Source organism: Rhopalosiphum maidis, chromosome 2, assembly GCF_003676215.2.
Source record: "Rhopalosiphum maidis isolate BTI-1 chromosome 2, ASM367621v3, whole genome shotgun sequence".
Taxonomy (NCBI): Eukaryota; Metazoa; Arthropoda; class Insecta; order Hemiptera; family Aphididae; genus Rhopalosiphum; species Rhopalosiphum maidis.
This window is the reverse complement of record NC_040878.1, coordinates 5,890,460-5,918,440: the sequence shown is the minus strand read 5'-3', so window position 1 is coordinate 5,918,440 and position 27,981 is coordinate 5,890,460. Positions and strand designations below refer to the sequence as shown.

General features: G+C 30.2%; 1 protein-coding gene across 4 annotated transcripts in view; it reads left to right on the top strand.

Moving 5' to 3' along the window:
• LOC113552830 (WD repeat-containing protein 47) overlaps positions 1–27,981 on the top strand; it is a 52,837-nt gene that overhangs the window by 18,963 nt on the left and 5,893 nt on the right. For 3 of the 4 annotated variants that reach the window (XM_026955782.1, XM_026955783.1, XM_026955785.1), the window contains one exon: positions 21,110–21,360. In XM_026955782.1, the coding sequence (XP_026811583.1) occupies positions 21,110–21,360 (251 nt within the window). Of the gene's footprint in view, positions 1–10,886; positions 11,559–21,109; positions 21,361–27,981 lie in introns of those variants that run through there. The other variant, XM_026955784.1, reaches the window with a different exon arrangement.

Below are 27,981 nucleotides of genomic sequence, written 5' to 3'. Positions count from 1 at the left end.
GATTCATCGTATGAGAAAATTAATATGAAGAAACACACCACTGCGCTTGTCGAGCACGTTGATCGCGTGAAAACGAGAGAGCTCATTGTCCTGTGGTGACGTTTTATACTTGCGCCACGAGATAATATGATGGTGTACCTGTGTAATATTTATTAGGCATATAGTTAAAATTGTACTGCGGTGGACGCGATCGGTTGGTCTCGCGACTTTTCCTCGTTACGCCATCGCTGTGTGGTTGTCACACTCCAAATATCATCTCGTGTCGTAAATTAAACGGCGAGTCTTTTTCTTTTCAAGCTCCTCTGGGTCGCGGTTAACACCAGTTATATGTTACTAGTATCGTACGATTTTCAGTGTTGACAATCGTAGTGAGCATGCTTTATTGACTACCGTTATCTTATATTATATGATAATTTAATGTAAAAGAAAAAAATGCGTTAGCATTTAACAATAACATCAATACTGCATTGACATAATATTATAAAAATTAATACTTTGTGTTATGAATATACTGCATTGATCGCCTGTTTACGCCGTAACAAATCTATAAGTTCTAATATGCATTGCATATACCTACTGAAAGATAAAAATTACATTTCAGATTGATTTACATCATGTATACCTCTGGTATCATTTTTAATTTTCTATAAATTTTTTAATACGAAGTTCAAATATATTAGCTGTGTATACATTTTATATTTATATATTAAATAAATAAATATAAAATTATTATACTATTAATTTGTTACAATAAATACACGTTAAAATAATGAAGAAAATATGAAATAACTGTATTTTTAACAAACATAATAATTAATAAAATATACAAACAATTATTGTTACAACAATATAAACACATTAAAATAATAATGAAGAAAATACGATAAAATTGCATTTTTAACAAGCATAATAATCAATAAAATAGAAAAACAATGTTTTCAATTGGAGTAACTGACAACTGTTAGTTACTCCAATTAAAGTTTCCGTAAAACGCCGTGATTGAGTTCAATTTACCATTAATAACATTTTGTTGAATTTCAACTTTCCCGAATTCTTGTGCCAAACGTAAACACTGAAATATTATAATATAAAGTTTAATGTGTGTACCTAAGACCATAATCATGCGTGTTTTACTTCTGATATGTCGGTGTTTTTTGGCATGTGGAATGCGATATTTGGTGCGATAGTTTTGGCAAGTCGAAAAATATCGAAACCTCCTCCAAAATGACTTTGACACATCGACTTTAAACTATAAATTTTATTGATTGCGTATCCGGGGCCTACCCACGGTGGAGACATAAACAATACATCTGCTTTTATTGTCGGATAAATCGAAAAAAAGTCGCCGACCATAAACTGGATTTTGTCTTCAACACCGCATATCTTAGCATTATGCCGTGCCAACTTGATCTTCTCCGGGTCGATGTCAATCGCTATAACTAAACACAAGTTATTAAAACATTTACTGAACATTATGTTACATAATAATAATAATACCTTTTTTACATGTTTTGGCTAATTGAATGACATTACCACCTGCTCCACAAAAGGGATCTACCACTATGTTCTTTGTACAACGTTTTGCAATGTGGTAGCTTAAGATCTCGGGGCAAACCGAATAAAAGCTCTCTGTAAAATAAAATATGATTTAAAAATAAATTTAACTCATTTCCTGTTCACTAATTAGTGGCTTGTGATTGCTAAAATATTAGAGACTAATAAAGTCAAGGAATATTTCTAAATAGTATAAATGCATATGTCTTACCCACTTGTTTCTATATGATTTCAATACAAATATATTATTTAAAAAAAAAATTACATGAAAATATCATATTATGTGCAGTCAACGTTTTACATATAATATAATTTAATTACCTTCATCCAGTATAATGCCTTGATCGAAGTTTGAAAACAGCATGTATCTCATTTCCCAATATTTTTGAGGGATTGGTTTTTGTTGATAGTAATTCGGTTTTTTCGTATAGATTGATTGTTGTAAGTTAGTGTGGTTTTGAGTAATTGACTTTTGATAATGAATCTAAGAGAAAAATATAAAAAAAAAATTATAAAACAATTATCATTATTTTTAAAATATATTTTTTACATAATTTTTGTTGTAATAATGCTTTTCCGGAAATTTTTGATAGGGTATTGAATTTTGATATCTTTTTTTTTGATTATATGTATCAGGATTAGCTGTTAAATTCTAAAATATAACAAATAACGTCAACAATTATTACTAAAAATCAAAATCAAAAAAAAAAAATAATTAACTATTTATTTAAAAAATTTTTTTTTTCCATAACTAATTTTAATAATATGTTATTATGTTATATTTTTTAAGTCTGTAAAGAATTGTATTCAAAATATAAACAACAAAGTATAATATTCGATTTATTAGCCTTGTTACTTAACTTAAAAAGTTCTAAGTATTATAAATCTTAAAAAAATTATTGTATAATATGCATTCAATTTCGGATATCATAATATTATTTAATAAGTTGAAATTATTTTTAAATTTATCCACAAAATAGTTTTCAATTAATTAATTATTACATTTTACCCGAGTGTGCAATCGAAAAAAAAATGTTCAAAACTATTATTAAATTAAAAATATATTTTATATACATAATATTTGTTGTAGTTTTCTGGGAATTTCTGATAAATAATTGGCTTTTGATATTTTCCGTTTTGATTATATCCATTCTAAAATAAAAAAAAAATAACGTTAAAAATTATTGTTAAAAAATGGTTTAAATTTGAAAATAAATTGTATAGATATAATGATATTGGTAAGATATATTATTGTATTGTAATTTAAAATTCAAATAAATATTGAACATTAAGTGTCATAAACTATTATAATTATTTTTAATTTAATACAGCGAATAATATTATAAATAAATATATGTATTAAAATATCCCTTCTAATCGGCCCCTCTGAGCAAACTTTATACTGCACTTATAAATGTAGTAAACATAAACAATAACTGCATAACTATAAATATTAAATTTGTTCTAAACTATTAATTTTCCATTCAAATAAAAATTGCTAAAATGTAAAAAGTTATTGAAATGTAACACCTAATCTTAAAACTCTCAATATAACTATGTAAAAAGACTAAATGATTATAGTTATGTGCTTAACACTCAACACTCATAATTTTTCTATCATTAATCTAAGTATTTTATTCACAATTAACTCGAGGTTTATGATGTAATCTAAAATAAGTCGCTTAAATATTTTATTTAACAAGCAAGTATATATATTTACTTCTAGTTTTGTCAAAGTATAAGAATTTGAACAATATCCGGTATTAAATTGTTTATTGGCATTAAAACATTTTATCTTTAATGGATAAACTGTACTCTAGTATACGCATCATCAAAAGTAGACAAAAAACCTAGATCCTCAAGAACCGAATTAATATTTTTTAAGTTATCGTCCAATCCCCTGTAACGAAAAAAAAATCAATATATTTTAATTTATTGAAAAATTTTATTGCTCAAAATTTCAAATTTCAAATTGTAATTTTTATTTTTATTCTGGAATAGTGCAATATAAATAATTATATAGTATAGGTATTCAACAAATTTATTCAATTTTGATTTGTAGCATACTTATTTATAACAATAATATAGTAAACAATATTCATATTATATATATGTATACTAATGTGACAATGTTTTCAACATAAATAAATTATGTTGAACAGTAAATATTATATAATTTAAAAAAAATCTTTTTTTTTATTATAGTCTGATGATTTTAACATATTTTCAATTATGATATTACTAGAATAAAAAATCGAATACAATGAATTTTTAACAATATATAATCATTTAATTAGTTCAATGAAATAGTTTAGTTTACCTATATTTAAACAAAAGAAATTAATATTACTTACGTAATATAATTAATTTGTTCATCATCTCCAATAGCTGTAGTACATAATTTATGTTTATCCAAATAGAAGTTATCACTAGGGGTTTTATTTTCAACTACTGATTTGTTTCTAATTGGACGTCTATTATGCCTATAAAAACGTATGTAAAATTTAAAACTTTAATATGGATGTAAATGAGGGACTCTCCTCCTAAGTCCAAATCTATTAACTTTAAATAAATCCCCATTAAAATAATTTCTATCTAGCTAATAATTATTGGTAAGAATTTAATATTTATATCAATAGAAAAACAAAAATATCCAATATAAACATTTATTTTATTTTCAGAACTTGTTTCTGAGTTGGAAAAAAATTTCTAATTTGACAGAAAAAAGTATTGGTAGAAAACGGAAAGTTCATTTTCGGCGGAAATAAACGACATTTGTGTTGCATAAAATACTAAAAATTGTTTTTTAATTCTTGTTAATTATATTTACTTTTTATTGGCCACAAAGTAGGTGCACGCTAAAGTAATTGTTTTATCAATAAATCTGCATTGGTTGCAGCCGTATACCACTTCAACCATTTTTCCAGACCGAGTAATATAATTTGGTTTTTTCAATAAATTAGTGTTTTTGATGGACGACGACAATTTTGAAGTGTCGTTCATCGCTTTCGGATAATTCCGATTCATCGTTAGTATGGATCCACTTTACAAATAATCTGTGTGTATAGAAGACAAAGATGTGTTCTTTTTTGCACAGACTCGTTTGCGATCTCAGTATTAGCGAAATGAAAATAAATATGAAATGACAATGAGAAACAAAAATATAAATTGCGTTAATAATGTTGTTTGTTGTTGTCGTCATGGGCACATGATATTATAATAATTAGAACCTGACAACCGTTTATTCAGCCAAATATAATTTAATCTGTTTATAGTGTTAAGCCAGTATATTATAATATTGATATACGTTTTGTTATTAATTATTATCGTAAGAGGTCATGAATAAATTTACTGTCCAAAGTTATTTTTCATTAAAAAAAAAATGTTTCAATTTCTGTAATGATAACTTACGAGGAATCTTGTATTCAATATAGTCAAGTATTATTTATTATTTATTTTAATCCTGTAATAATATAATTATTTTACTTATAATCTAGTTTTCTACTATACTGTCTATACTTAATAATACCCTATACTGGCTACCGCGCGGTATTTGTTAGTTGTGCCGAATTTGGGATTGCACTACCTGTATAATTATACATAAATTACGCCATAAAAAAATAACAGTTAAACCATATTATTATAAAATTGTCAGTTGTTTTAATTTTAATCATTTAAGTTTATATAAATATCATATGGTTAATATAGTTATTATAATTTACAATTCGTTGTTAGTTTGATATCGGAGTCAATACAGTACAAAAATTATCGAGTTGTATGGCTATTGCAATTTATTGTACTAAATGTCATTGAAAAATGTCTTAAGTATTAATTTTCAATAACTATAAAAACTAGATAAAACTAGGTAATCCAACACGTAAAAACAGATTCGCAGTTAACAAAATCTAAAGTTACCAAACATATTTGTAAATTACTAATTTACCAAATGATCAACACAACTTATCTGTAACTCTATAAGTTCTAAAATCAATGGTATTATAGACATTAATATTATACACAAAATATGTATTTTTAGGAATTCTTCCTGATACTTTACGGTGCAATTGACAATATTGATATACAACATATGAAATGTATTACATCCAAATATTGACCGGCGTAATTGATATAATATTATATGCCCCTAGCCTGGCTACTATTAAATTCGCAATACTAATATATAATATGCAAGAAAATAACATAGGTATGGTACAGCAATATTCCGTGAGGATTTTAATGACGTCGTTGAACAGCATCGACAAACGAACGAAGCAATGAATTATATGTTACTCGCCACCCATCACCCCAGTGATGTTGTATAGCTATAGAGGACACGCGCAATCATAAAAAGCCCGGGAATGTTTAGCAAAACTCACACATGGAAATATTGATACTTATATAAATGGGTATTCTTAATAATATTCGGTGTGTTTTGAAGTTAATAGCACAGACCTCAAACTCGTAAATAATTTAGGTGTATGCATTTTTGGTTATAAAATGCACCAATACTCTTAAATTGAAGTATATAAATTATTCTTGATCAGTTTTTAACTGTGCATCAGCCATTTTAAAAATATGATTAACAATCACGGTCTTTGAAGGTGTAAGAACATTATTTCTGGACAGTTAAATTTTCGCAAGCGCGTTATAGCGCATTCTCTGGCTCTCGGCAATATTCTGTGTCAGAAAACCCGACAATGTAAACCGTAAAATCATTTCCAGTTAAAAATTGCACCAAAACATTTAAAGTGAACTTTGACGGTTTTCCAATACGGTTCTTAAACCGTGGTGTTTGAACTATTTTAAAATTAACGGTTTCAGGCATTGACATTGAACGTTAAAATTGCTACTCGAGTAACGCGCGCACTGCGAACATCGAAATCATAATAATGATTGCTCAACCCCATTTTATAGACTTTTTGATTTCAAGAGTTTGCAAGTCGCGCACTTTTGCATGACACGTATCGCCTGTGCACGGTATATACGAGGTCTAATCAAAAAGTATCGAGACTGATACGATTAGTCGTAAACCAGTTTGAGTATGAACTTGCATGTGCTATATTAATCTAACTTTATATGTTGGGAAAATATATTAGACATAGATTAGATTAAAATTGTTTCAGTCGGCTTCTAGGTGCGATTAAGTCAAGTATGTTTTTACGTCCCGTCGGATTTCATAATGAGCGAAAATACAGAACAACGAGTGTGCATTAAATTTTGCCATAAACTGGGAAAAACGGCTACTGAAACCTACCAAATGTTATTGTTAGCTTATGGAGATGAAACCATGTCCCGTGCTCGCGTTTTTGAATGGTTTAAACGATTTAAAGAGGGTAGAACAACTGTTGAAAGTGATGAACGTGAAGGACGCCCATCAACAAGCCGCAATGAGGAAATGATACAAAAATTACGAACAGCAATACGAGGTAACCGTCGTTTGACAATTATGGAACTTAGTAATGAGTTTCAAATTTCATTTGGATCAGTTCAAACCATATTGACGACTGATTTAGACATGAGAAGAGTTGCAGCCAAATTTGTACCAAAACTGCTCTCAGGTGAGCAAAAAGAAAATCGAAAACAGATCGCCACTGATTTGCTAGAGTGTTCCGAATCTGATGATTTTTTTTTAAAATCAATTATAACTGGTGACGAGACTTGGGTATATGGCTACGATCCAGAAACAAAGGTACAATCTTCGCAGTGGAAGACACCTGATTCACCACGACCAAAAAAGCTCGTCAAGTTCGGAGTCAAGTGAAGGTCATGTTGACCGTTTTTTTTGACTACCAAGGTGTTGTTCATCATGAGTATGCTCCTAAAGGACAGACTATAACAAAGGAGTACTACATTGATGTTCTTCGCCGTTTACGAGACGCTGTACGAAGAAAAAGACCCGAGTTTAAAGAGTCTGGTAGTTGGAAATTGCATCACGATAATGCACCAGCCCATTCAGCCCATGTTGTGCAGCAGTTTTTGGCTAAACATGGTATCCCAGTTGTTTCTCAACCCCACTATTCACCAGACCTAGCTCCATGTGATTTTTTTTTATTCCCAAAAATAAAAATGGCGCTTAAGGGTAAACGTTTTCAAGATGTAGATGAAATAAAACAAAATGCGACGGAGCAGCTACGAGGAGTTTCTAAAAATGACTTCCACAGGTGTTTTCAAAAATGGCAGGAACGTTGGAGAACATGTATGGACTCAGAAGGAGCATACTTTGAAGGAGATTGAATGTAAATAACTTTATCTAATATATATTTTTTTTTTTTTTAACAGTCTCGATACTTTTTGATTAGACCTCGTATATAGTGTATAGTGCTTACACGTATAATATGGTATATCAAATGAGAATATATGCACGTATATGCTATATATTGTTAATTTTGGTTTTCATAGTGTTATTAAGAACCATAAGGTAAACATTTTAAGACATATCCAAACCTTTACTACAATAATTATATAATATATTAACTTCGACTTGGTAGCAAATTTAAACACTATATACATTAATTACTAATATAGTAATCAATTAAGAATTATTGTTTATGATTTTTGTATGAACACAGTAGTGTAAATAACTAAAATCGTATTGTGAAAAAGAGGTAACCTTAGTCTCCAGATATTTTTCCCTTTACTATTAAATAATATAAATCTGTAGGATAAAGTAAGGAAAATGTATTAAGTATGTATAAATGTATAAGTACTGTATGCCGCGCACAAATATTTTAGGGGGACTCGTTCAGATTTGGGGAGTCTAAGCGTTCTAAATAATTGCATCGCTGTTTGAACACTTTCCTGATAAGTATTGTTACTTACGAGTGACAAAAATACACTTTATAACAATTTACGTTTTATTATACATATTACGAATACGTAAATTCACAATTTATAGGTATGAACTAAAAAAAAATCCTTAGACGAGTCCATGTATGATTCTTTAAGTGTTCATCGTGTATATTTTGTTTGAGTGAAGTATAAATAGTTTTTTAGCTTAGGAATTAAAAAAATATGTGACTATGCAATGCATTTGAGTTTAAAAAGCATTTTTTTAATGAAATATACCTACTCTATTATTACCTAACTTATTAATAAATATCGTTGTAAACACGAGCGCACATTACGATTTCATATATAACATGTATAACACGGCGGCACGTTGATTACATGTATTATTATTTACTTAACACATATTATATATGATAGATAGACTCGTAGATCGTAGTTTGTAATATTATGTTGATAATTAACATAACCATATAATTATTATTCGTAATTTTCTCTTTCGTAACTGCTCTGGTGTAATACCCACGCTGTCTTCTTGTAAATTGTATATCAATTCAATTATTCGTGCCGAGTTAACATACAGTGGAATAGAACATGCATACACGCATAAACGCATAGTGCTATAATAGTCATTAGTAGAAAGTATAATATGTTGCAAGCACGTCGAAGTCTCGTGGTAAAATCGTGTTATAAAACCTACTAATTTTCTATAACGATCAAATAATATCGAACTAATTACATCTGAGTGTTGACAACTATTATTTATTTATTATTATGGTCGAATCATTGCAATGACAACAATTTCACCCATGTGTTATTATTGTAATTCTATAAATAGTTCTTGCAATGTCAAAAAAAAAAAATTTATAAAACAATATAATATTTGTAGATACTCATTATCAACAATGTAGTAATATTTAAAACTAATAAATCCTTATAATTTTTTATGGCATCTTATTATCACTGAATTGAATTAAATGTTTAGTATAGTTCATATCATACTGCGTGTTAGATTGTTTTTAAGAGCCACATCACGCGTTTTGTTATTCAACTTTGTCACTTAACTATAGGTATATATAGGTATTTTTTTCTGCCGTTTCATCGACTATCGGAAAAATTAGACTTATATATTTACTAACAATTTTCTTTACAACAAATATTAATTTGGCTAAAATGAATACAGCCGCAGAGTCGTAAATAGATCCGCGTGTATTAATTTTTAATTAAAAAATAAACGCCATACCCATGTACCATTGATAAATGTATCAATGTATATATATATATTATATATATACTATGCAGCAGTTTTCTTTTACGGTAAATTATTGTTTTTCCGGAAAAACGACGTCATCGTTGTGAGAGGAAGCCGTCTCGGGCACACGACAGACTGCGCACTGTCTTATAATAATGTAATAGTATATTAATTCCTTAATCTGCAAACACTATACGAAATTCGATTATACGCGACTAGTCGGTTGGAAAACTTTCGACACACACAAATCAGTTGTGACGAGTTTATAAGATGACTGGAAATAAGATAAAGAAGCTGTAGATTTTACACATATAATATACTACCTATAGTACTATTTATATATATTAGTATATAAATTGTATATAGGTATATTTGGATCACGAAATCAATTGCCAACGTCACTTATAAGTTTATTGCACCGTGTGTAAATACTAAATATATTAAATATTATCTCAAAATATAATTTTTGTTTACTATAAAACCACAACTAGTACAAAAGGTTTTCCTTCCATCATTCATTAAAAAGTATAGTGGTTGTTTATGTGACAAGCGTTGGTGTATATGGTTTTTTTAAAAACAAAATTCCTAGGAACACTTGTTTCCAATCATTATAATACATTTTATAAAAATTCCTTCAACCACGCAAACCTCTCCTTATCCAAACTATCCTCTCGCACATTACCACACAACCCTTTTCGTACGTCAAACATAAATAGCCACGTGATGAAAAATTGTTTACTTATTTGTATACTATATATTATTTTGTGTATACATACAAATTGTAAATGCTTTTATATAAAAAAAAAAAAATAAGAAGAAGAAGATTTTTGTACTGACGAAGACAGAATAAACTTTTACGCATAATTATAGAAGAGAATCCAGTGTAGGGAAAATGTTGTTACATTATATGGATGATATAATTAAAAAAATGACCGCTGAGTACACTAAACGGAGCTTTGGACTAGAAAATACAAACAGCTGATAGGGAAAATCTGAATATTGAATCTGCAGTGACGGAATAGCCTAACGGCCGATAGAGAACCTAAAAAGAAGAAGATAATGCACGATCAGTAATAAGAGAACCTTTGAGTCCGGAAACACAGTCGACACAATTGGCTGTCACCGCACTATACACGATTTGATGCGGCTGGCCGGTAGCGCGTGCAAAAGTGGGCTTTCCCCACTCACCGCGTTCAGGTCTGCGGCGGAGGCGGTAGGGGACCACGGCGGCGACAGGTCGGCGTGCACGTCGACGCGCGCTCGTACTCATCGGTTCAGTCGCTATCACACGTTGCATTCAGTCCATACCATGAGGCGCGCGTGGCCGCCCGTTTACCGTCCACCGCCGCAACAGAAAGTCATCTCGGCCGCAACGGCGCCGCAGATGCACTCGCCGACGACCGCGGCCGCGACGCGTTACCGTCGCGAATCCGTAGCGGCCGCGGCGGCCGCCGGTGCGTGTTACGTTATCGCCGCGCCGTGTTCCTGCAGTCCGCCGTTGACCGTCCGCAATGGTCAACAACAGTACTCGGCGTATCACCAACACCGCGGACCGCCGCCGCCTTTGCCCGCCCGGAACGGCGGTGGCTGCCCGTACCGCTGTTGCGCGGACGGCCGCCAGCTAAAGTCGTCTTCCCACCCGGCGGCGATGCGGTCGCCCGTGCAGCGGCCGCTTCAGCAACAGCAGCACCAGCAGCAACTGGAACAGCAGCAACGGCGGTGCGCGTACGTCAGGCCCCGGCCGTCCAGGTCGCTCGAGAACCTGCTCCGGGTCGTCGAGCTGGACGAACCCGTGACGCCGGTCGGCCACCGTGGTGTGTACGAAAAGAGTTGTCACTACGGCAATCCCAGACGCAAGATGAAGGTGCCGGGCAAAGAGAACAGGCATGCGTGGAAGCGCCGGTCGATGGAGAGCCTCCTGTCGGCCCGCGACGTCGCCGACAAAAGCTTTGAATTCTTCCGCCACGTAAGACCACTGAACTGCGTTTACTATAATATATTTCTACGATTATTTACGCTGCGTCAGTAAAACGAGAAAATGTTATTGGGCACGTATTATCATAATATATATCTGCAGGGGTGGCCAGCGAAAAGAGACTCGCGAGCCACCGAGTATATTAATAAAATATATGGAAGAGCCAAAATGTAAAATAAAAAACGTTCATACATAAATAAAAATATACAAAAATTCATATTAAAAAAATTTTTTTGTAAAAATGTTACGATAAGATACGAGCCGCAAAAGTCTATGACTCGAGCCGCGGTTTGGCCACCCCTGATTTATATAGCCAGTAGTGTGTAGGTGAACTTGGTATTTTCGCAGATGCTAATATATTCCACCAAAAACTCTGTATTCAGTCGCTGTCATATTTTTAACTATACCCAATAAATACTAAAACACTTAATTATTGTAGGCACATCGGTTAAATTATCGTAAAAAAAAATTAGGCGGCTACCTCTCAACACTTTGCCACTGAATTTATGTAGTCTTAGTACCGAATTATTTTAGACATTTTAGTTTTTCGTCATAAATTGACGCTATGCAATTACATCAACAAACCGTAAACATTTATTTTTCCAATTTTATGAATACGTTTTCCTTGAATACGAATCAGACACCTGTATGATCTAAAATATTATTGTTGCCGTGTTTGTCGAGTTGTCGTTTAAAATATGTCAAAGAAAAGTATTTGACCGAATGTTATGTTCTATTATTATACGAGTGGTCCAAGAAGTATTACACTACTTTGAATATTACATTTTTATCACTGCGTTAATCTGTATTATTTGTAATAAAGTATTCTGTTTTTACAAAAATATTCATGTGTGGAATTTTCGTTGAAAATATTCATAACATATATTTATAGGGTTGACATTTATATCTATTAGTACTCGTATGTTTCTTTTGGATTGTCATTTTCCACTTTGGTTAATGATGTCTACGAATCGCTTCAAACGATATAAATTATTATTTTCTTATTTTGCATAATATTTTAATTATGTACCCGTGAATCATATTTATTGCAAATATATCAATAAACACGATAAACACATGTTTTGAGGTATAATTTAACATAAGTAATATAAAGTATATTATAAAAAAAAATATTTTTGAAAGCTTTTTGTCGTGTGTTGAAAGTTTGAGAGTTTTTTTTTAAATTTTCCTTAACTCTATGATTTACAATTAAATTATGGGAGACTTTTTAGCATAATGCCGCGTTAATTATACTTGATAATTTAAAATCCATAAATTAGTATTTTTTTTTACAGATGAAAGAAATTTATTGAAAATCTACACGTTTTTTGAGATAAACATTATCAAAACTGATCTAATATTAAATACTATATATTAAAATTTAATTTTAATATTAAATATAATTTTTATCCTGATTTTATTTATTTTAATGTAAGAAGATTTTAACTTCAATAATAGTTAGGAAATTACTTTTAATTATTTATTATTTATTCTATCATATTTTTATTTCATTTTAAGATATTTTATTGGTATGATATGCATTTTTGTTATTTTTTATTGGGTATAAATCTTGGCTTTAATAATATATAGCATTATAGTACTTTTTTTTTAATGCACTTCGTCTATCGTGGTCATTTGACAATAAATTGGTTCTATACCCAATAATAATAAATGATTTTCTGTCACAAATCGTAAATTGTTCGTTATACGTAATATTGTCATTTCAAAGATATACTATATACAGTTTTCCGTGACATTACGAGTTTATATTAACGTATTATCCCGTTTAATTCATTTCCGTATGCTTCGTATTATCGTTTGAATTTGGTATTAACGAGCCGTAAAAGTGGGATGATATGTTAACTTTGTAGTTCCGTCTACTGTACACACTTACCGTATTTTTATGAAAATATTTTTACCCGATACTAATTGTTTAATCTTTTTCTTTTAAAAAATGTGACTGTTTCAATCACTTTCATTTCAAGTTAACGATAATCTTGTATGGTTCTGTTGTAATATCTATTAAATTATTAATTGTCGATGGACTTTTTAAACTACTATAATATCGTCGGGTGGTGATGTGAATGCATTCACAATTCAAGAACTTTATTACACTGATCATGTTTCAGTTGATTGGTATTATTTGGATTTGATTACGTTTATGTAAACCTATTTTATTATTATTATTATTAACGTTTAATGGTTTAAAAATTATACCGATTCTGATTTGTTTAAAAATGTTAATTTTTTACGTATTATCAATTATTTTTGTTATATCTAATAAAAAAGTGATATGTGTCTTATTATTCATGGATAATAACTATTTTATCTTAGTATATAGTGTTTATACTATATATATTATAATAAAATATTACTAGGCGGTTTACGCGTATGCATAATTTTACTTCTTATTCTCTTGGCTGTTTTTTCTTTAGTCCCGCTTAATTCGTACCTTACTCAATTTTACCGTTGTCGGCCATGATACATAATGCCTGTATATCTGTATCTGTATTAGGTACGCGCCTATAATTATGTATATTATATTTTTATATCTCTATTATCTATAAGTATTTTGGTATATTTAATAATACAAAACAATAAAATTAAGTCTATGATCATTACGTAACTATTTTATGAAGTTTTTACCTAATTTTTTTCAAATATATTTATTTACTTAATATCAGTGATTCACAACGTGGGTATTACAGTCTCATTGAGGATATTTTAATTTTGAGAGGATTTTTAAAAGATAGAGGATGTAGATTTTTTTCAATTTATTTTAGTTTGCATAAAAATACAACTATTTACATTTTACATTAGTTAAATTAAGTGAGAGATCATCAGTTTTTTAATAGATGTTCATATAAAATATCGCTATGGTTTTTTTTTGGGGGGGGGGGGAGGAGTGTTTGTTTTTCTAATCCGAGTTATTTGATATTTAAACACATCGTTTTCGCGTTCACAAATGTATATGCTTTAAGTAGTACCTACTAGAAATTTTGGGCGTAAATCTAAATTTATAGCTAACTGTTTTTGTGTAATCATCTGCAGCGAGTACGTATTGTTGTACTTTTACAAAATAATTCTTGAACAACTTCCGCCAAATAAAACACCGCCTGTATTTGGAGGTTAGAATGCGTCAGGTGTCTCGTAAATGCAGGATACGTATACAAGATCATTAAGTTCATAGGTTCCTTATAGTAAAATACTGTTTTGTACACCTCTACGATGATTATTTAGAAATTGTAGTTCAATATACGTAATATTGTATTCATATTATAATATGGGGTAAGGTTGGAAAATCCGAGGAAAACTTTGGTAAAATAATCGCGTAACGCCTTCTGAGATAATTATCAGTATAACATATAAATACGAAATATTATCGCACATTATTATTGTTCGTTTATAAAAGTCTCCGCGCGAGTGCCGACAAATATTCACATTTTGATGTGTAATGTAACTGTAATGCACTGCAAGTGTGTCGGATGTTACTGTATCATTCGGTTCAAGGCGCACTCGATTATCCAACATTGTTGGAAGGTATTGTGACGGACATCAAAGGATGTTTGGTTATTAATTATGATTGTTGTGTCCGTCTGTATATAAGCACGTGTTCTATAAAAACATTTCAGCTTAATATATTGCGTAAACTAAATGATTTATTTATTGTTAATTAAATATATTTAAATTTGATTTACCTAAAATGTATGTATACTAGTTATCTATAGCGGATAGAAACATATTTTATCAATCCTGTAGTGTAATATTATATTATATAAGTACCATATATAATTATTTAATGTATTGTTACAAATTATTTACAAAATATATATAGTATGGTTCATATATCAAGTTTTTGTTTAAAACAACACAGATCTTCTTTGAATGCATTTTTTCTTCGGTAGATATTTTTTCCATTTACGTTTTTTCGTTGCATATGAATACTCTGCAATTCTGCGTATACAGTTGTCCATATCTATATTATTATACATACATAAAAAATACGTTTGCGCATAAAACAAGTTTTCCGTACATTATTGAAAACCATTCCGGTAATATACTCCTGACGACGGTATGAGTGACCCGAGCACTTTCGCTGTTGTCTCGGCTCTTAAAGGTTGCTGTGCGTAAGACGAATTCTTAAGAACCGGAGTAAATGATTTTATGCATATACCTATATATATATAAAAAAAAGAAAAAAACGGTGCGTGCAGATTTAAAAAAGAACGACATTGTTAGTTTTCACTTTTGGAAACTTGTTTTTGTCACACACATACACAATATTATATTGTATATGACTAAATGATGCCCGTCTGCTGCAGTCAGCGTCGAGGTGTAAGTGCACTTAGCTTTTATTAAACTACGTGTAAAACGTATCGGGTGGAGACAAATCGTTACAGATAAGGGAAATAGAAGAAAGGTCAGGTCACAATATCATACCTACTTGGCATTACGCGTTTGAAAGCGTTTCGATTATTCACTTACATTTCCATTACATGCATAGAAATCATATGCCTGGGTAATGCTATTACTATTGTATACATTGCGGTCGTGTAAATGTAGGTGAAACATAATATACAATATGAAGTATGTTCACTATGACTAAAACGGGCTGTCATCAAGGCCGAGTTGTGGTGCTGTAGTGTGTGCATAAAAGTTATCACGCGGATGAACAATAATTAACCACAGCGTGGCGGTATTATTAAAAAAATGGGCTTTTAGCGTCGAAAATTAATATTGAAGTAGAAATCTGGTTCAAAACTGGTTGATCGTTAAAACGTATTTATTAAATCGTTAGGTTTCGATAACCCTTTTAGAGTGCATTATTAATAAGGAAATGTTTTCGCATTTCTAAAAAAAAAAAATACGTTAATACAAGAGATCCCATCTGAGTTCCTACACTCATTATTTTTAAAAGTTTTAATTTTATTTATATATGTATAGATTTTTATTTACATAATTAAATATTTAAATGTCAATGAAAAACAATATTTTTAAGTTTTTACTTTTTTGAATGATAAAATATCCATTAAAAACCGATAAATCCTCAAATGTTAATTAATACGGAAAAAATATGTGCCAAAAACATTGAAATTTAAATTCAGACGCCGCATCATAAATTTTTATCAAATTAGATTTTTTATACTTAATTTCTGAACACATTTTGTTAATGTATATGGTCCTGCAGAATGCTGGTTTTTAATATAAAACATTAAATTTAAATAGTAAATTGAATTTGTTGTTTTTTTATTTTTTTTATAGAATTTAACATACAATTAGTGAATGCTTTTAGCAATTTTTTTCTTTTTACTAAAATTGTGATTGACTATATATTACAAGTATACTATACAAAAATAGAAATATAATTTATTATTATTTTACTTTTGTTAAATATACTTTATAAATTAGCTTTATATATTTTTAAATCATACAAATTTACTTAGCATAATAATTTTAATATTACCTACATTATTAAGTTATTTACACTATAAATAAAAATCTACTGAATTATAAACATAGGATTTTTTAGAAAGTTTTAATAATTATCTTATATATATATTATATTCATGTATACTTCTATACAGTAGTCTTGTAGTCTTCTCAAGAGATAATTATGATTAACGCTACTATTTTCTCAATTATGTTAATATTCATTACGTTTAATAGTACTTAGTATGTTATATTAACATTACGTAGTATTATGTAGGAATTTAATATTAAATTTAAATATTAAATATGATATTATAACAAACTGCTATTAAAAATTGTAATTAAAAATACATTTTAACAACGTTGGTACAATTCTAGCGAATAACTGAGAAATAAAACTTTAAACTTACGATTCGCAGGCTCTCAGTCTTTGTACATGCCTATTATATTGAACCGTTAGATTATTTGGATGTTATTAGTAGACGGGAATATAAAATAATCTAGTCCGCCTTATACACGTGTATATTGTATATGCTATGGCACCAATTTATATTCTTAATTCATGTCGTTTTAACCAACTAATTTTATTATGTTAGTAGTTAGTATTCAATATTTCAAAAATAATTATCATTTTAAAATATATTTTTTATCATTTTATATGGTTGATGGATGCAACCGTTCAATCATTAATTATTTTACGTGCACATTTAATATTGGTTTGTGGCGGTGAATTTCATTATTTCTTTAAATATACAATCTATATCTTCACTTTTTAGTTACATATTTTATTAGCTTGACCAAATAAACTACCCATTGGTGATAATTTCTTTTTGTTTTTAATTTATTCGTTTCGATTGACTAATAAATCTACGGTGCTTCAGACGTTACGGAGGATTACCAAGAATTTCATTTGCAATGATTAAAAATTAAAAATACTTGGTATGCTTAAATTTTCACTCTCTTTTGATAATCTATTCGTTTTTTTCACGAAATTTAGAATGTAAGTATGTTTTATGGTGATTGAACCAAACTTAAATTGTTGGGTATATGCGCGTCGAGCGCGTATGATAAATTAGTTCTAAATCCTTCACTGTTCGTGTGCATATAGATATCGTAAATTAAATTCTTTTTATATCTTAATTTAAGACATAAAATACTTTTAATAATGTTTACATGCAATTAGTAAATCATTATTCATTCATCATCCTTATCAATTTTTAGTGTTACGTGACCGTGACTTAGAAAAAATACTACATTAATAAGATAAAGTAATTAGCAACAGATGTACAACTGACGTATTTTTGGAAACTCCGTATCGAAGTATGATAATATTTTAATATTATGGTTATAAAAGTATACAAAGCGAATAAATTAATAATAAAAATAAATTTATAAATCGCATTTTTCCTTACGGTGGTGTGAAACGTTTGGTTTTTTATGTAGCAGCGGCTAGTCGTAAACCGACTGAGCTCTGCTGTTTCACCGCATTCCGCTGCAGCGAAATCCTATCTTAAAAACTATTTTACGTATCAGTTACGTACTGTGTATATTGTCTTTGAACGAACAGATATAACCATGTCAGGTATGGATGATTGCCAATCCAACATTATACTATAATATGATAGTATTATAATATCCAATTTATCGGTGTTTAGTCGTTTGATACTTTAAAGTAATATTATTTATTTATTATTTTTTATCATCATAATCGCACGATAGATGCTATTACAGTCATGTAATGACACTTTTGCCGTTTAATGCATAAATAAAACGCATTGAAATACGCGCATGTTGGCTATAGTATGTAGAACAAGCCGTCGCCGTCGATTTGTTTTTACGGTCGACCGACTTGTGCACAGTAGTTTACGATGGTCAGACTTATTTTTTTATTATTTAAAAAAATGAAAGAGTCGTTCTTGAAACGATACGAATATATTATATGTATATATATATTTATTATAGGAAATGGGGTCGTCGAGTCGTTTTCAATAAACGCCTCTCTGCATAGGTACATAATATTATTATAATTTATAATATATAATATATCAGCGATCAGGGGGCGTGTGAATACTGAACCAGCTGCATGCAGTTTTCTCGCGGTTCGACCCAGCAGTTCCGTGAACAGTGAACACTTATAAATATCATAATTTGTACCTACCTTGCGGGATGTGCACTTAAAACAGTCTACTCACGCAGACTCGGCATATTATATAATCAATAGCCACACACGCTATATAATGATCTGCAATGTTCGATTCAGAAAAAAATAATGTAATAGGACTTCGGTAATATCGTTAAGACGAAGTTCATTCTTCGTAGCACCTTAGTGCACCTCATATTAGCGTGAGAGTCTTTGCACATATAATACTTCCATTACCCTCAAATAATGTGTTATCACAAACCATAACAAATATTCTATAAATTAAATCATTATATTATAAATATCAAATGTTATAAATCATCAAGAATATTTAGCTACGTCGAAACCTGAAAAATTAAATCGATTATCCAGTAACCATGTATCTCCCCCAATCATGCCTCACAAGTCAAGCACTAATAGTATTTTAACGGCGAATAGTATTAGATATTTTCACACAAATATAGTATACCAATGACGCATACACCTATAGCTGCACGTAATTATGAGATATACGAATTGTCGACGTTTCGGTTTAAAATGCGATTTTCACGCATAGCACGCCGACGATCACAACTGTTTTATTTGTATATATTACAACGTAGCCGCGTAGGTATGTGTATTGTACATTGCGCGTCGTACAGAAATGCACGCGGTTTTGGTTAGGTTAGGTTTTGGTGCGAGCGGACTAGAAACTCGCGGTACCGTGACTGACGCCGACGACCAACCCCGTTCGGTCGAGTGTGTAAGAGACAAGAGTCATCGTGGCCTGTGGGCTCACGGCATCATTGTTTTCGAATACAAAATATAAAATGAAATAAAATACGATATTATACACTCTACAGGTATAAATTATATTGTAGACAATAATACACGACGAGATATTGTACCATATTGTTCTCATCACTGCGTTTCGTCGTGTATATACCTACATGGTATAATAGTATTATAATTGTATGTATACGATTTAGCGTGTACACAATTAAAACAATAACCGCGAATCGTTGGGGGTGAAGGGTGTACAGCGATGGACGGATATGGACCAATGAACGGATAATAATAAATAATATCGGTAGGTATATTTTGCAGACTTCATGCATATGCATGTATTTTATATTCGACCGTTTTGAAATATGGAGATCTGAAAAAAAACAAAATATTGTATTACTAAATGAATATAATAATAATAATAATGATGATGGAGTAGTTGGTATATCACGATAATTATTGAATGTAGTGCGAGTGACACGCGAGTATATCGAATTGTTGTACTTATATTCAGTTAACTAGTATAAAACTTTATAATATAGACTGGTCGATTGACCATTTAATTTGACTCAATTTGTCGACTTAAATGTGTTACGACCAAATTGTACATAGTATACATCTTTATATATATATATACAAAACGAAATCAAATCATAGTCCATGTAATATAATGACTACATATTATTGAGGAATTCATATTAATATTATTGTAGCTTATCTAAATTGAATAAGTCATTAACACAGATTTATGACATTACTCGATTGCCGACTTACCTTTAACTTATAGAAGTCGGTAAAATGGCAGACTTTGCGCTGTACAGTTATCACCAAAGAGGTCTCCATTTACAATTTGTTCATGGATATATGAGCTGAAATGTGATAGAAGACATTTGGATCTTCTGTATTGCTATTCGTTTCTTGTCAATAACGAAAGTTTCAAATTGTTAACGACCTCTTTGATAACCAAAGCGGGCAATTTTCCGGGCTTCTAAAATAATAATAAGCGCGGGGAGGGGGCTATAGTAAGTTGACTGGCCGTTGTATCATATCTGTATTAATTGTACAACATCATTTATCATCTTGACGTTACCAATATAATATATACAATATACTGTACTAAATGTACTTACACATTAAGATAAGACTTCGTTTAATAATATCGTCTGTTGTAATCGTCATTTTTAATGTGTCGTTTCTATCGTTTCAGCCGACTACAACGGCGGCAGCCATCGGCAGTAACAAGACGGCCGGAGCCAACCACACCGGAGACGGACTCCTGGATGGCAGTGCGTACAACAGCGACCAAAACGGCAAGCCCAGGTTCATTGCAGTCACCCGATTGGAGGACGTGCAGGCGGTCCGGTGCGCGGAATTTCACCCGCACGGTTCCGTGTACGCGGTCGGATCCAATTCCAAAACACTCCGGATATGCGCTTATCCAAAAGTGACGGATATCAGGTCAGTAAATCTCTCTTTCTCTCTCTATCTGCCCATCTTGACCCGTCTCTCGTCCTCAGTTCTTCGACCGACAGGTAAATAATATAAATAATAAATACGAATAACTCACGTGAACCTCCGCCGACACGCACTTGTCTCTATAATCGACGCCGTTCGTTTATGCGTCTTATTTCATCGTCTTTCTGTGTCCCCCTTCCTTCATTGTATATACACCTATACAATGTATATACATATATATCCTCCGAGAGCATCATTCGACACGCGCCGCCGCCAAACCATTGCGGCGGTATCGATTACCATTATTATATACTATTATGTTACTCTTAAACTACAGATATATATTATTATCATACTAAGTTTATTAATTTAATTTCTCCAGAATTGCCGCTGTTGTTATATTGTTACCCGGGACCACTTATTTATATATCTATGTTGTTTATACCTACGCACAAAGAAATCGAAAACAATTATTGTTACTCAGCTTTCACAAAAGTATATACAAATATTAAATATTTTCGAAATATATACTTTTCGATTATGATATTGCAGCATACTGCTCTTAGCATTTATACTTACCCTATTTAGTGTCGTATTTTTGTGCGGAAGTGTGGGAAATCTTTGCAGGAAAACGAAAAGTTTGGAATACGTTTTTTTGGTTTTTTAAATTGATAAACAGTTGGTACATATTAAAATCACGATTTACTCATGTCCTTAGCCCGATATTAATATTTATCATTGTTGCGATGTCTATTTTCCTCAATCTATACTATGTTATTATTAGAATATATGCGGATAAAAATGTGAGATGGAATATTTTCGTTAGTATGAAAAATTAAGTGTATATATTTACACTTCTTTTCTTTGTTGTAAGATGTATCGGTTTTCTTTGTTTTGGATAAAACATGTTATTAAAATGTGTAAGTACCTACATAATTCTTGAGCTGAGTTATTCGTACAAAACATAATGTTTAGCATGATTTTCCTACATTTCTTAACTGTTTATTGATAAAAATATTTTCTTTCTTAATTTCGATATAACTCAACTAATCGATAATAATATATATATATGTTAATATGTTGGCTCAAAATCGGTTAACTACTAATGTAGTTTCAGTATCTTGCGTAAAATTGTGTTATTTGTGAATTTATTATAAACATATTTGTTTTCTGTTATTCCTTGAGTGTAAGAAGTATATTCGTATTTCGTATAAAGGTACCTAACCTAACCTATACGAAATTAGTTGGATTATAGTTTTCAACCGTTTACAGAATAAATGTATTTTTTATACAATCTCAGGCATACTACGTTTACATACTTTTATACTCGTACATACGTCAACCACAGTCGTTAAAATTCCGTGCTGGTCGATATTAGTTATTACTTAAGGAAATAAGTGCCTAATATATCAACAGTATTACGTGCATAAAATATAAATATTGCTTTAAAATTCGTTTGGAAACTATATATAAAAAAACCTTTTAGTACTCGGCAGCTTTCGAAAGGCGAAAGATTACTAGCAATAAACAGCCAAGTGTTTTTATAAGAATAAAATTTATAGCACATTGTACTTGGCTGCTGCATATTAGAGTTTCTGATATTATTATTATTATTATTATTACGATTATTGTTGTATTTTATTGTTCGTACGCGGCGTGTGACCGTTGCACAAGTTTTCGAAACACAAAATCCGTACGATCCGTCGTGTCTCGTGACTTAAAAAATCAGAACTGGTACACTTTTCGTACACTGCATTTACATTATATTATTATACTGTAAGCAAATGGATCCATTGAGTAATACAAAACGTATCTATATACAGTTGTATAGAGGTATATATTATTAATTTACATTCAGCATGACGCCTACAACGCACAAATGGTGTTTATAAACGTCGTGTATGTATAATGTATTATAATTTATAATTTAAATAATTGTATATAGCGGCTTGGTTTTTAAATTTACTCGTCTCAAGACTGCATGGGATTATGGTGTCATGCAAAGTATAGTTACAATATAATTTATTCACATGATGGTGATCTCGCTGTATATAATAGATTACGTATATTATAATGTTTTCTATTCGTTCACCATTACGAATATTTTTGATCCAATATTTTCTATTCTTGAATATTATACATATACGTATTGTTTTTATTACGATTGTATACATTAAATTCGATATAATATGCTCAAAAAATACGGTGATAATGTCCACAATATTTCTCAAAACGCGATTTGTATGAGCGACGAGCGTGCGCTATATAATATAATAAAGTTGGTTTTAACAGTTTTCTCAGTATAGCAGCCATATAGCTGTATAAAAAAGTAAATGACAATTATTTTTACGGTATATAGTTCATGTGCAGTTAATCTTCGCGTTCGTACATACGTTGTGGTTTGATTACAATATCAAACATGCACGAGATAATTATTTGGTTTACCACAAATATCTACGAAATAAACCGAAACGCATAATTCCTTTTAATATATTTTATTGTTAATATGAACGTTATTGTTATTCGGTAATAATCGTAATCTACGTACAATAAAGATGCAAAATTAGTTATTCGTCGACTTTTTCTTTTTATTTACAAACACAATTGTAATTTTATAAAGTGCCTAATAAAATATAAAAATAATTTAGGTATGTTTATTATGACTTGCATTTATTATTTTTTTTATAAATGTCATAAATTATATAATATTTAAAAGTAATTATATTTATTTTGATTTTCTCTTATAAGCTCATTAAAGTATGCCTTAAATAGGAAATATATTATATAGTTCTCGTGTAGTGTTTATAACCTAAATGTTGTAACCATATCATATAATATGATGGGTCATAAAAAGTCCGCTATTCTATGTTTCTTATATTTTAGTGTCCAAAGAAACCTAACGTTATTTACAATCAATTAATATATATATATATATATATATATAATAGACTCGTCCGGTTTGTAGGCCATAGCCATAGTCATTTACTCAATGATTTGTTCAGTAATGATCCAGCAAAGAAGCATAAAAGAAGAAATAGAAATGCCCCTTCAGTGATCAGTAAAGCAGTCTGATATTTATAAAATTATGTATTATATATATATATTTTGGCGTTTAGTCGTTATTGAAAACTGAGTGAAAGCTATTATTGCTTACGTTAGTCTAATGACTTAGATTGTGTCATTTTTTTCTTTTCAAGTATCGTTCATTTGGAAAAAATGTTTTTCACGAATGATGTGATTTATTATGATTTATGTTCGTTGTTGTAAAATTCCATTTTGTCGATTTGCCATAATCCAAAATAAACTATTTGTACTTTCTCAAATTGCTGCAAGGTGAAAACTGTTTATAATTTACTTCTCCATATAAGTTGAAGGTGTTAAAAAGTACTTGCAATAATAATAGATAAGTTAACAATTATTGCAGTATAAGTGGTAATTGAAAATATATAATTATTGTCGGGCAAAAACTATACACACGCCACATTTGTACTATAATATGTTTATGTGCCTGTTGCATAATAATCATAAATCATAAATATTGTGCATTATGTCATATAACGATCGGATTCTGATTACTATTACATACATACTCTTATTATTTGTACAAAGATCAAAGAGTTTTTCGTTTTCTTAATAATATTCAATAGTTTATATAAATTACTAATATTTTTATTTATTAGGTTTGTCTTGGAATCGGAGTTTTCAGATTTGAAACGTAACGAAGCTAACATTTCTTTCTAATTAATAGAATCACGGATAAGAAAAATTGCCTGGTTGACGGTACCTATTACCTACACACAACTGACAGCGTAATATAATTTTAACGGGTTCTGTAATTACAAATAGATCGTAGCAGTGTTTAAATACTTTTAAAATAATTGTAGTTGTTGACTTGTCGTTAAACTGGTCTAAATACAAGTAATCCAGTGTTTCTATATTATAATAGCCATGTAAGATTTTGATCTTTTCGTTTTTAAATTAGAATTTTCTTTATAGCCAATATTCTACTAAGTATATACTTTTATTCGTATATTTTGATTACTTATTACTATAAACTTTTTATTTATTAATAATAGTTGAACATGTAGAGATGTTTGAAGGAAAAAAATCAAAATATTTGTTGAAAATAATTTAATGTATAACTTCTGAATTTATAATTTGTATACTTTTAGAACCAAACGTTATTTCGGGTTTTTTTTATGGTCGATGTGCGCGATAAGTTAAACGAATGAAAAAAATATCTATTATTATGATTTATAGAATTTAGGTTTTATCCTTTATAGTTAATATTATTAAAATAATAGATTCGTAAACCATATAACGGTAGATATGTTACTTATTCATAAGTTATGATAATGTGTTGAGAAATTCTACCAGTTTAACAAGTATATTGGCTATCGAGTCATTTTGAACTCAATACATTTAAACAATTTTGTGCTAAAAAAACAGTATTTACACCATCGTGATGATATTCGAGTGGTGTGGCGAATGATATATTTTTTTTACCGACACGTTATTTACAGTTTTTATCGTATTATATATCTATATACCCATTAATATTATATAGTCCATATTCTATACTGAATGTATATTTCTATGTTCACTGTGTTTCTTTGTTCTTCTGCAGTGGTTATGATGTTAGGTTAGCCCATATAGAATAAATATTAAATTAGTATATTATTTAGCTATAATTTATACGATTCGAGAAATGCTTATATTATGTTCTAATAATTATATTGATACCTATATATGTCTCTTGTCTTTAAACTTTAATATCAGTATGTTTTCAGTGTAATTCCATTATAGACACCCTACTTACAATTCCATTTTAATGTTATAGAATGTATCCATATAAAATGTTGAATATGACACTATCTAGCAGCGCGTTATATAATTTTTTTTCTTTTAATCACAAAATCGTTTCTTAGTATAGATAATATGTTTCCCGTAAACCGCTCCGAGCAATTATTTTTTAAAATTTATTTCCGTGTCAAATCCTATTTGCTTACAATAACATATTCAGATAGTGGTCCTCTTGTACCCGTAAAAATTACCTAATAACGCGTTTTGGAAACTACCAACTTTACACGCTATTTCTGGGTACTCTTTAATATAAAACTACGTATACGTCATCCACTTAACGATGATAACTGTGGTGTAAAAGATAGTCTTATAACGTTATTCAGCTTCTGGTCCAACGGGTCGTGATAATCTTGTTGTCGTCCTTCCGGAGACTGCCAAATACCACATCGCATAATATTTATTTTATATAGTAGCAGCTGGCGTAGGTAGTTTTTTCTCTTATCGGCACGTATCGTCAAAATGTCAAGTTGTATTGTGTAATAATAACGTAACGATAAATATTATTTGTTCGTACCTTGGGGCAGTTTAACATGTTTAATATTGTATATAGGAACGAAATAAAAATCACTTCCTTCCGGACCATTCGACTTCGACAACTCTGACATTTAAATATTGCCTTTCACTAATCGGGTTTTACTGACTCGCAGTATATATTAATAACATAATATATTATTATCATCATATACGTATGTTGTACCAATACGTATAATATCACTGACTGAACAGAGTTTATGATTATATGTTATCGTTAAAACTCAACCAACCGTAGTGGCAAAATCGAGTTGAAAAAAAAGAAGAAGAAAAAATAAACATCTAATTAAAAAAAGTTTTTTTTTAATGTTTTCCGTCACTTTCGCTAAATCGTTATACCAGCGTACCTTTCTGCTTAACATTATACGGCGTATTACCGACTATTATCATTTAAATCACATGCGAGCGTACGGTATATGTAAATATATATATATTTTGCAAGTTTGATCGGAGTCAGAGGTCTTGTCAGTGAAATTTATGAGTTTTATACAAATATTATGAAAAATATCATTAAGTACACATTTTGTTTGACTCTTGTTATGAAATATATCTTTTTCGTTGTTTGTTCGCGCATGGCCGGAGACGCATAATATGTGATTATCTCGTTTATTTTCGTACTCGCTAAATTTAACTCTATCATTACGTATAGAATGAGTGTGATTATGGTACGTCCGCGGCGATTACACGGATCATGTAAAATTAAATTATTGGTTAGGTATTATATTTGTTTTAGAACATATACACGTGATTTTGCTTACTTTCCGTTACGGTAAACTGTGTTGAAAAATCAGTGTAATAAATATGATACTGTAAAAAAAAATAAGTTTAGCATAACAGCAAGCCTCGAGAATTATGAAGCCCTTAGCAAAAGTATAGGTATAACTTATTTTCTCTCTACAAAGACCTAGCTTACAGTTATTAATTTAAAAAAAAAATCATCTACCAAAATCAAAAACAACGACGGTATAATCGATTTAAATTAGAAACGACTTGAGAAAATAAATTAAGTCTATAATAATCTAAATAAATCCTACTGGTTGTATTTCTATTATACACCATTAACGCAACTTCACGTATATTAATCAAATAAATCTAACTATAATTCTTGCAATAACGGTTATTACATATACAGTAAAATTATTTAAATCTAAAAATTTATATTTATTTATTTTTTCATAAACATGCATATTTTCGTTTACATTTTATAACCAGGTTTTCACATAAAAACGA